This window comes from Stegodyphus dumicola, chromosome 6 (assembly GCF_044657685.1).
Source record: "Stegodyphus dumicola isolate Sdum_Otavi_A_Nest chromosome 6, ASM4465768v1".
Classification (NCBI taxonomy): domain Eukaryota; kingdom Metazoa; phylum Arthropoda; class Arachnida; order Araneae; family Eresidae; genus Stegodyphus; species Stegodyphus dumicola.
The window spans coordinates 201393104-201405899 of NC_140773.1; the positions used below are offsets into that span (position 1 = coordinate 201393104).

The following is a 12796-nucleotide window of genomic DNA, read 5'->3' on the forward strand; positions in this document are numbered from 1 at the left end:
AGTCAGGTTACTATGGATTGTAAATTATTTAAATTCTTAAATAAATAATAAATTGAAATAAAGTGTATATGCTGTTTTAGCCAATGTGTGAATGAAACCTTAACCGCCGTTACCAGAGATTAGAACAGTTTCACACATATTATTGCATTTCTGAGTCACATTTTCAATTATTGTTCAATATTTTTTCCATTTATAACATTTATGTAATTTTATTTGATGCAGTAGTGATAATTTGGGTAATAATGTAGGTATGCAATTTTCAACTTTTAATTATTTATTTATTTCTTAAGTGGCACTAACTAAACTCAGTGGCACAACAGCTGTAGTGGCCCATGGCCTGCAATGCGTTGATAGCTGCTTTCCTGACCATGGACCCCGGGGCCACCATTTCTTGTTGCAGGGCCCCTGATATTTAGTCCTCAAACAAACTTGGTAATTTATCGACCCACTCAAGGAATGAAAGGCTGAGTCAACCTTGCCCAGCCTGGATATCAAACCCTGGACCTATGGTGCTGCTGCATGACACACTAGCTACAGTGCCACAGTTCCTTGGCACTACCTAAAATGCTATTTTTAAATACGAAAATACAAATAAATGAAAATGATTTCATTAATTAATTTAATAATCTGTTAAGTTTTTAATTCCATTAAGTTTGTATTTTTTCCAGTTTTACCAAACGAAAGGAGTGGCTCTTAATAGGGGGTGTTTTTATAAATTGTTCAGCTACATATATTCCAAATGTTGTACAATATATATATAAAAAAAAAGGTCATCAGTTTAAAAAAAAATTAGTCATCAGTTTAAAAAAAAAAAATTAGTCATCAGTTTTTTTAATAGATTTCCACCTTACCTTTCGGGAGATAACATTGAAGTTTTTGCTGTGTGGTACTCTGTATGTTGGGCAAAATCTTTAGCTTCGGAATCCCTGAGCATGATACAGTTGTTTTAATAGTAGTACTGTCTGCAGAACTGGCAGCAAAGTTCTACTGTATTATGGTTTTGTGATCATATCGTAATCGGCCCAGCCCCTTCTTAGAAGACTGTTTGCCACTTATGATAATTGAGTGAGGTATTATTTCCTGCTTGATTATGGATAGTAATGTCATGACATGTCTTCATTTGATGACAAAAAAGCATATTTCTAGTCTCATTTCAACATGATAAATCAAATACCGAGGGCCCTGGTTGTCTTTCTGTGGTTTTTTAGTGCATGATGTTTTCTGCATCAGACTCATCCGAAGACAACTTCTCGCCTTGTTTGTTTTCAAGCAGCATGTGGCAGATTGCATACTACATCATTACCAAATTTTGTTTCGTACATTCCTATTTATGATTCTTGCGCTTAAAAGTTGGTTTGATGATTATAGTGAATGACTGAAGAAGCTCTTTGATGGGTTCTTAAATCAGTAAATGGGTTTTTAAAGACCATCTAAATAAATGACACCATTTTCATGATTTTTAAATTGTTAAATTTTCAGTTTGTTCCATATATAAAAATGTTCCTTTTTTGTAAACAATTTATAAAACCTGTTTTAATAAGTATGCATGTTCAAGTACTTTTTTGCTTCTAAAGAACACTTCAGATATTTGAAAATTTGGATATTTTAATATCTTACCTTTTTGTTTCATTAATGTTTTATATTAATGAGTTTCAATAATATGTTTATATTTTTAATTTTTTAGAATGGATCCTTTTCTTCTGGACAAGCTGCTAATACATCAGGAACAACTACAGGAAAAAACCCCTTTCTATGATATTCTTTTTAAAATTAAAGTGCTTGCCTTGGTGATGTTTTCCATATCTTGTTATGTTTGGCCTTTGTGATACTCAAGTATTTGTGATGCTCCGCTGCTTTTCCTGTTGTTGCCATATTCTGCTTTCTAGAAGACTTAGTGGATCTAATGTGTTTTTGAAAAAAATTTCGTAATATAATTTTACATTTCTGTATTAATTGCTAATACATTAAATTTGTTTTCAGTTCTGAACTGAATGCTTTGAGAAGTAAAAACATATGTACATATTATATAAGAGCTTTATAACCATATTTTCTTAATTTACATTTGTTTATATCACCCTTTTTTAATATGTGCTCGATATTTTTATCTTTCTATTCTCATTTATATCTGCTTTTAATTTTTTATTCTTTTTTCATAATTTTACAAAAAACATTTGTTGTTAACTTAAATGTATAACTACACGTATTTCATGTTAGCATATTATTTTTGATATATTATGTGTTATTTTTTCTTTATAATTTTTCTCATTCACTTGTTCTCTTTGGAGAAAAATTCTTCCAACCGATGTTGTAAGTGGGCATTTTTAACTTTCTGTCCCATAATAGGGAATATTTTTACTATGAAGTATAACAAAATCTATAAAATAAGTAAAATGCAAACTCTGATCTTTTGTGGTTTTTAAGAAATTTAACCTGTTGTGCTGAGTGTCAAATATTTAATTTGGTGCTGAGCATCAGTTGTACAGTATATTATATTACATAATAATGTAATACATGGCAGTAAGAAACATAAATTTAAGAGTTTTTAAAATATCTATTTTACATTCAATTATTTATATATTTATCACTTGCATAGTAGTATTAAAAATAGTGATATATAATATTTAAGATTAAATAACCCTACTGATCTTAGAATTTTTAAAAAATCTGTAAAGGTATTCAAATAAAGTTGAGGTTTAATTCTGTAACATGCAATATTTTTGATTTTTTATGCAATTTTTTTCTGTGCATTTTTAGAACTTATAGTGACATTTTAATTTTATAATGCACAAGTACATCCTGAATGTAATGTATATAATTTTTCAATATTGATACTATATGTTTTAATATCTTTTATACATAATTTTCCTTTTCTGAAATTGAAATTGTTATCCTGTAAGTTTCTGAAACAAGTAGTAAGAAAAAAGTGGCTTATGTTAAGTGCCAAAATAATAATCAACAAACTTGTTCTGCTGGTGTGATAAATTGTGCCTGTCTTTTTATTTAATTTATTTTGAAACAACTTGGATTTTTAATAGTGATTATGATGTTTTAAATAGTGTAGTGACTTTTTTCAGAATCAAAATTTTACATTAAATAAATATTTATATTTACTACTTGAAAATGCCAATAATGAAAGGCCAAGGAATAAAAGGGAAATTATGCTGTATATTCTGCTAAAGAGAATTTCTTACTACATTGTTAACTATTTTTAAGAATTCTGATTATATTAATTTTAGCAATGCAAAATAAACCTTTTTCTCATATAAAATATAGTATTTAATACAGTAGTATACTTATATAAATGTTACAAGTTTTATTTTTTGAATGGGAAGAAATGTAAGAGCATTAATAAAGTTAAAAATAAAACGTTTGAAGTCATTTAAAACACATTTAATTACCCACATTTGCTTTTGCTTGTCAATCGGGTAATCTGATGATGTTTCTTGAATCAGAACTGATCCTTTCTTGTATCTCCATTTCTAGTAATCAGCTGTGCTCAGTGAACTGGCTAACCTAGCTCATCATATATATTTCCTTCTTTATTTTCTTCTTTTAGTAAAGTTAGAATTTTTTGTTAATTTATGTATTTTTTTTTTTTTTTTACTCTGTTTGATTGCACACATACACATTTTCTCTGATTTTTGCATAACTTTACAACTTGGACTTGTTTTGTATTATTATCAAGATCCTCACGACAGTACCTGCATTGCTTTGAGTTTGTGTGTTGGTATTTTATCAGTTTAGTGCACTCATTATTGCATAAAATTTTGACTTAAGATAATACTGCATGTTGAAATACTAGATGATTTTTTTTAACAAAATGTACAGGCTGTGTAATAGAAAAAATATTGTAAAATTGAATGTAAAATACATTAACATTAAACTTCACACTTTGTTATTAAAAATATCAGAGAGCTAACAATTAAGGCAGCTAAGATGTTTCATGTGTAAGTGTATTCACAATTTTAACTCCTTTTCTAGCTTTTGTTTTGCACATATTAACATTTTTTTGTTTTTTTTTCTGAGCACAGAATCTCATCTTCTCAGGCTGTACTATCTGTCTTTCACGTACATTCCATAATGTCATGTTTTATTCGTGTAAATATTGTTAGATGGTACTACATTATGTTTTTTATATGAATGCTTTCTGTCTGGTACAGAATAATATATTTTCATTAAAAATCAAGTCTGTATTGACTTTTTATGTGAATTATATTTTTAACTTTTCTTGTTAAGTTTAGGCTTTATTGTTCTAGTCTTATTAAAAGTTCAGATATGCCTAATTAACAGAGGTTCCCTCTCACAAAAGTTCTTTTTCTGAACAAAAATGCTGTTATATAAGTTTTTAATGGTAATCTAACTTTTTTTCTTATATAAATTAATTTTGAAGGAGTTTATCTCCAGTCAATATTTTTTGTTTAAACATGCATAATATTGTTTGTATTTTCATAAAAAAAAAGATTGTTACTAATTTAGTTGTGCATAAGTTTTAAACTTCCTAAGCAAACAATCAAGCTTACTTTGACTGTTTTTAAAAAAGAAATGCTATTAGAGGGAATCTTTGTGGTATTTATGCCTATTGTTATGGAATAAAAATCTGTATGCAATCATTTCTGTCTTAAAACCAAGAACTTTATAGAATACTTGGGGAATATTCTTTCCCATGGCTTTGTACCAAGAAATTGCAAAATATTTGCCTTGCGCTTTTAAATATGAGGTGTTGTAGCAATTTCAAAATCTATTTCTCTACTTAATGGTGTTAATAAAATAAACAGTTTATTTCAAAGCATGTGTCTGAATTCTTTTTTAAATTTTGTAAATCATAGCATTTATTTTTTTATGAGCAAAAAATTTCATCCCATATGAATCACTCTTATTTTTAACTCCACAAATCTTGACAGTCTTGTCTTATGTGGATGGAATCAACTGTAGGCAAATAGTAATGCATATCAAATTCTTAAAATGATTTAATAAACTTGCTTAAAAATGTAGATTTTTCGTCTGGAAGGGGTATGAGGCTGTAAAATGTTTTACAGGTGGGAAGGTATTGGACTTCAATTTGACAAAAATCAAACAGTTATAGTTATACAAATGACTTGAAGCATTTTCTCTTGCTTGTGGAGTGCTTAAAATAAGCCATTATTAGTATCTTCCTAAGATACCATGCTTGTGGAGTATGCATATGATATCATGCGTGTGGGTATTCTATTATGCTTTGTGCTTGAAATAAACCATGATTAGTATTTTCATAGAAAGAAACTCTAGGAAAGGAAATTTCTTGAACCGCATACTGTTTGTGTACTATCTGTCACAAATTTAGAGATGAGTGAAAATTATCCTAACTGTTATGAACCTCTTGAAAAGGATCCTGGGAAGCAATTCAGTGATTTTAATGTTTCATTATTTGAGTCATATGCTACAACATATACAGAATGCAGAGTTTTGATATACGCTAACCTCAGTTTGTTGTTGAAAGTAAATATACGTAGCATGTATCAAAACTAGATCATGAATTGTTCATAAATGTCTGCCTCAATCTCTTTACATCTAACTCATTTTCCGCTACAGCAGTTGAACGGTCAGATATGTAATCAGTGATAATCTGGTAGTGTGACACAGAAAGAAATTGGTGAAAGAATAATAACAATTTGGGTGATATTCTATAAAAGAGAAAATCACTGCATATAGAAAACTCTGATGTCGGTCATCTATCTAAACTTCCCTATGCTAGATTTTTTTCCACAATAGTTGCTAGGTTGTAAAAAAGTTTACTTTGTCATATCGGACCATGGAATACAGCCATTAATTTGTAAATTTTATGTCATAGTTTGCTGTTCATGAGTAAGTTCATAGTTTGCTGTTCATGTTTTGAGTAAGAAAGTCTATTTCTTTCATTATGAATACAAGAGGATAGAAACTAGAAATTGCGTAGCTGTACAAAGCATAGGTCCGAACTTCACCGGTTTGTCATCCTTTCATTTGATCTCCATACATCACTGAATTTTCTGGTTTTCAACTGATATTTTCAAGTTCTAAGGAAAATGTTTCCTAGCATCCTTAATGATATTTAGATTAATGTTTCTTATTTATTTGATTTAAATGGTCATAATTTGTAAGTTTTATATTAATTAACTTATTTTCTTATGATTTGGAACTGTACAGTTACTTCTTTTCATTAACTCTTACCAAGATGTAAGTATGATATGAGTAGAGACAGTTCTTGAAAGTCTAGCCTGAAAGCTTCTGGCAATGATGCTGACTTTAGAACTATTCCCTTGTGCTACTTGTTAACCGTTAATAATTTCAATTAATGTTTGTTTGGCATTTTGCACTGTAGTCTTCAGCATCTACTTAATTTAAATTTTAAATTTATCCTTCTGCTACTGATATCTTGCAAGATATGGAGTTATAAACTGTAAGCACAAGTTGTGCATTTATTCTGTTTAAAATTTTAAATAAAAAGGTTGTTTAAGTCTTTTTTGGACTCTGTCATTATTTTCATAGACAGGGTGATAACTTGCCTGGCTGTTTTAGTAGGAAGTAAGCAATTAAGTTAATTATGGAGTGAAGTTCTACAAATTTACTGTAGAAATATGTAGAACCATTTTAAGATTTAACAAATATTAAATCAATCAATATGGGTATTTAATGTTGTTTTATATCAACAACTGTTAATTCCTAAGATTGTTTTACATTAATAAATATTATGTATGTTTCATAATGTTACATTTGTAATTCCCACAATAGTATGTACATTAATTATTATTTCCATTTTATGCAATATTTCTTAAAATAAAAATAAAGCCTTTGTTTTGTGTGTTCAGGAGTTTTTAAGTATAAAGGTGTAGGAAATTTACAAAGTGAAATAAGCCAAAAATCATTCAGTTTTGAATATCAAATTAAACGTCAATATATTTTACATCAGAATTACATTATAAAAATTTAATAATCAGAATCATGCATTGTAAAGTGAATTTAAGTCAATTTGAATTTCTGAAATTACTAAGTGGAAAGACATCCTGGAAGCTCCTAGTTTTTCATATTTCAAGGCTGACAGCTATGATACAGAGAAATAGAAACTATGATCTGGTTTTTTTATTCGGTATGCTTAGATATTGGAATACCCTTGCATATACATGTAGAGCAATTTTCTCCTGAAGAAAAACTGGCAATCAACTCATAAGCCCTGTACAAGTAGTGGTGTGGTAAACAAGAACAGCATGCACAAACACTGCAATAGAAACAAATGTTTAATGTGTATGTCCAGAATTACAATGTGAAGTATCATGTATGGAGAGGAGCCTTGGTTGCAACATTTTATTACACTAATGCAGCCATTCTCAGTTTCTTCTGCCCTATGCACACCTTTCACTATTGCTGGAAGATCATCCCCACTTTTTCCAAAACTCTCAAAATACATTTATTTAGATTCAGAACATTTTTTAATGCTTTTTACAAGTTAAACAACAAAAAGTATAGAAAATGTTGGTAAAAACAAAAAGAATACAAGTGTTTTCTTATATTCATAAAGTGAAACCAAATATTTAACAGCTAAAAATGAAAGCCTTACTGCCCTGAAACCAGATTCCTTCACTGAAAGTATGAAATTCCTCCAATTCGGGAATTCCTCTGGCTGAGAGTCCCTGTGTTAACGGAAGTAAATATTGTGATAAATAATAACTAGGAGAAGGATTTAAAGAAGTGTGCTCTGTTCGATAATTTGCTGCTTATTTGGCTGTGCTTATCTAGCAACATTTGGATTAAATTCAACTAAAGTGCATTTTTGACTGAGAGTAGGGCAGTTACTTTTGGGTCTGATTTCATATATGTATGAACCACATTTGTATTTTCGGTCAAAAACTGAATACATTATAATCTACATATGTATTAAATAACAAGTTACTCTTGAAGCTTATTTCCAGATGTTAACCATTTTACAACATTTTCTGCTCTGAAAACAAACATGCAGTATTATCTTATTAAGATTCTTTTGTACTGTGTAACTTCATGTAACTGCATCTGCTTATCAGAAAATTATCCAAAATTTGAGTCTTGCGTCTTAAAAAATAAATAAATAAATAATAATATTTCTTTGATTAAATAGAGATCTATTGGATAATGTCCTTTATTCATTTTTTTTAAGTAACAATGAAATATTTTAAATGAACTCTTATTTCTTGAAAAATTATTCAGTGTAAAGCTTAATTAAGAAGATAAATTCTGTGGCGTGTAAAGCTCAGTGCTTTGTGTAATTTTTAATTTATTCTTGAAATTTTAAAGTCAAAGAAATCTAATGATTACAATTTTAGATATATACCCATTTCTTCCCTTGTATATAAATTTTAAGTGACCTGTATTTTTTTTATATACTATATAGTTTCTATTTTAAATTCTATTTAGGATGTGCTCAACCTGTTATTTGCATGTTAAGTATTTAGTTGTAGTCTATGAATATAAAAAACCAATATTTTCTACTTTAATTTATAAAACACATGAAAAAATAATCTGGGCAAGATGATTATCTAGCAGTGGTAAAAGGCAAAGAACGTGTTATCTAGCGGTTATAAAAGCAGCAGAGAAGATAAATGACCGGCAAACACTCTGCATTCGTGATACACCGGCAAAATGCTGCATTTATGATGTACACTATGCCAAAAAAGGGGGGCAGTTTTGTATCTCCTGTTCTAGTGGACCGAATGACGAAATTCACATTGCGTTTTTCATGTCTTGAAAGCGGCACTTAATATAGATATTAGATTTATATATAGCATTGTTCTAATATAGGTATTTTGACATAAAAGCGGACTTTTTCTGAGATGACACTCCAAATTTGTTTTTCCATATTTCGATTCTACGACTCAAATTATGCCTAAATATTAAATTTTGTAAAATTTGGCGCGAAATTTACGGAGAAATCCAAAAATTTATCTTGGCGATTTTTTTCAGTTTGCGGTAAGAATAATTCACTTGGCGAACGTTTTAATTTATAGCAACAATACGCGCCAAAATGTAAATTCACGTATATCTCAAAAAAATTTTGAATAAGAAAACTCTAATTTTTTGCAGGTATACTTTGATGGTAAAAATTTCATAGATTATAATTCAAAATTTTTTCGAAAAATTTATAAAAATGATTAAAAATACAAATTTTAAAAATAAATCATAAAAGTGGGCGAATTTTATTTGGAATGAACTTAAATTTCGAAATGTGAGAGGAAGAATCAAATAAGTTTCATTAAAAAATAAAAAGATTAATAAATATATACCAAATTCAATTTACATTGAGAAGCTAAAATTTTGAGGGCTAATTTTTTAAAAACTCGTGCGATTTTTACAAAACTTAGCAGTTTGGCGTAATTTAAATCGTAGAATCGAAATATGGAAAAAAATTGGCATGTCATTTCAGAAAAAGTTCGATTTTATGTCAAAATACCTGCATTAGAACAATGCTGTAAATAAATCTAATACGTATCCTCATCCTACAAATATGTGTATTTGAAAACAAAAACTTATCTGATGATCCAGATTACCAATAAATTAATCAAGTAATGTGGTAGTTAAGTTTAATCTCTATATTTTGATCCTCTGGCTAAACTGTGTAAGAAAGGAATAACTATATATATATATATATATATATATATATATATATATTAATCTAGTAGTTTGGCAATTTATTACGATTATTGTCTCACTTGTTTTGTTTTACTTTTTTCGGAGAAGGTTAGCACGTTGAGAGTAAAGAAAAAATCCCTAATTCTGATTTCAAACTGCTCGATTATTTTTATTTATTTTAGTAGTCTGATTAAATTCCTCTAAAAGAAAGATTTTAGTAAAAAGCTCAAAAAATAAAACGTGTTGTTGCGTATTTAATAGGCAGGTTTGTAGAACTTTATCGTATCGTAATACACGAAGGAAAAGATATTACTTAAAAATAATTTTCCGTTCATTAGATATACGTAATTGTGAAAGCATAGCTTCTTTATCGAAGGCATTTGCAACAATTATCAAGTTTAAAGGTAAAGTATATGCTACTGTATAATTTTCAATCATCCATTGCAAAAGCACATTTGAAGGTCAACAAATGTCCGCGTTTAAGGGGACGACCACCGAAAAATTTTGATTATTCTTCAAAAGAAATAAGAAAGCACAATCGATGATAGCCATTCCAGATATCAGACATGAAAACATAGCTCAATGCTCTCTTCACACAGAAGAAAAAAGAAGATTCAGATTATGTATTTAATAAGACATACTTTAGGCTAATGTGTAAAAATTGTAATCTTCATCTGTGCAATCCTAAATAAAACCAAAAACTATTTCAAAGCATTTCATATAAAATGAATAATACTCTTCATATACTGATACTATTTATTCAAAGCATTTTGTATGAAACTGAATAATACTCTTCAGATACTGAAGTATTTTTAATCAAATATGTTGTTTAGATTAGATACTATGTCAGTAAGTATAAATTTAGGTATTTCATTTTTTAAAGAATCTGATGGGGACATCACATTACTTCTTAGTACAGCCTATTAAATTAAAGGCATTTTTTGCTGATATTAAACATTACAATAAACTTATATCAAATATTGTTAGATATGTTTGCCGAAAATTAATGTTTTTTTAAAAATTTGTTGTTACCCACACATGAATATTTTCGTCATTTAAAACAATTCCGTAGTTGAGAAGTATATGACAACAACAAACAATTGTGAAAATAAAAGGCTGGTGATGGGAGTAGGTATGTACAGGGTGACCCAAAAGTCCATTAACATTTGAAAATTCAATAAGCCATTGAATAATATAGGCAGAGAGGTACAAACTGATATGCTTGAAATGTCATGGGGTTTTATTCAATGCAAAAAAGTGCTTGAACAGCCAACAAATGGCGCTTCATATAATAACAAAAGCAATAGTTAAGATAACAGTTGATTTTTAGCAAAGAGTATAGTCTTTATAACTAATGTTCAACATGTCGGTTGTTATTCATCAACAATACAATATTGAGGGATAATGTTGTGAACAGCACTGTACAGCACATCTGTAGGTATGGTGAGAAACTGCCGTCGTATGTTGTCTTTTAGCATCCCTAATGAGGTCGGACGATCGCGGTAGACTTGCGATTTTAGGTAACCCGACAACCATTAATCACACGGATTGAAATCTGGGGATGTGAGTGGCCAAGCTTGACGAAAGTGGCGGCTCATCAGACGGTCCTCACCAAACGATGCATGAAAGAGATCTTTCGCACGTGTAGCGATATGAAGTGGTGCGCCATCCAGCAGAAAAGTCATACCTTCCAACAGGTCTTTATTGGTCTTGTTCTTTCTGAGCTGACGAAATAGACACAGCTCCGAAAACCAGCATCGAAAGCACTGAAGGTAAAATCCTGGTATAGGGTACGGTCTTGGCATGATTTTGAAAATTGTCGCTAACACCAAAATAACGCGTTTGAACCCATCCGATATATCCAAAAAGTCGCCAAGTCTCGTATGTACCGTATACTAGGAATCGGATCACACTTTGAAATTATCAAGAACGCTGGAATGGTGCTAAGAAAATGGCAGACTAATTCTATCGAACTTCGCAATCATTGGAAGAGAGATGGTATAGAAACTCGTGATACCGAAGATGTCATCACTGGGTATAATAGCACGTTGTCGAAGTTTCTAAGAGTGGCTTGGAACCTGGAACACAGACAAGGACTTGATGTTTTTTGACTTCAAAAATTTGATGAACATTCTTACCAACAGATCCAATACAGAGCGCTTTGCCTTGCAAATTTGGATCATATCTTTGATCCACTGGATTCATCGGACCTTTCATAGTTTAACTTAAGTTATTACTTCAAGAATTGCGGACAGCTGGCATAGGTTGGGATGACATACTCCCATCTTCACTGGACGGCAAGTCGTAGTTGTAGTGCAACGAAGTTGAACCTTTGATCGATGTCACAGTTTCTAGATATTATCTTTCTCAATTCAATTTATGTGATTTTCCTTATTTGGAGTTACTAATTTTTTATTATTTTCTACACTTGCCAAATGAATAAGTGAAAGTTTGAAATTTGATGTAAATTACTATTTCTGGACTGATTCCGAAATATATCCGTTCTGGATAAAGGATAAGACCTGTAAATATCAACAATTTGTGATGGACAGAGTTGAGGAAATTCAAAATTTGACCGATCCTAATAAGGAGGCTCATTATCCTGGGAAGGAAAATTCTTCAGGCAATCATCTCCAGGGGCATTTTGACTTTGGACTTAGCTGAAGATTTTTTGTGGTAACATGGTCCATCTTGGTTAAGTTAACCCAATGAGTCTTGTTCTGATAAGATTTAAATTGAGAATCTCACATAATTTATAATTACGAAAAACTAAGGTACTGAAAAATACGGTATTAATTAAAAGATTCGGTGGTAAACTTAGAGAACTACAAGCAAAAATGGGACCTTACACTGCAGCTGAACTCTTAAAGGCAGAACAGGACTAGATAAAGTGTGAAGAAGGACTAGTGTACCCTTCCCGAAATAGAATGCATTAAAGGTGGTAAACAAATTCCCAAGGAATTGTCTCTTTATAAGCTAGTCACATTTTTTGATGAAAACGGTATTTTGTGCGTAAGAAGTAGACTTGAGCAAAGCGGTTTTGCCATTTATGAAATCCATTCAATTATTTAACATAAGCAGTTGAAATTCACTAAGTTATTAATTTTTGAAGATAATAAAATTCACCATAGTGGAGTGTCTGCGATACTTGCTAAAATTAGAAATAGATTTTGGATTCCGAAGG

General features: G+C 30.1%; 1 protein-coding gene across 1 annotated transcript in view; it reads left to right on the top strand.

Moving 5' to 3' along the window:
• LOC118186071 (uncharacterized) overlaps positions 1 to 4786 on the top strand; it is a 40296-nt gene extending 35510 nt beyond the window's left edge. The window contains exon 8 of the mRNA XM_035356075.2: positions 1685 to 4786. Coding sequence (XP_035211966.1) covers positions 1685 to 1756 — 72 coding nt within the window. The 3' untranslated portion in view covers positions 1757 to 4786. The remainder of the gene's footprint in view (positions 1 to 1684) is intronic.
• The last annotated feature ends 8010 nt before the right edge of the window (positions 4787 to 12796 follow it).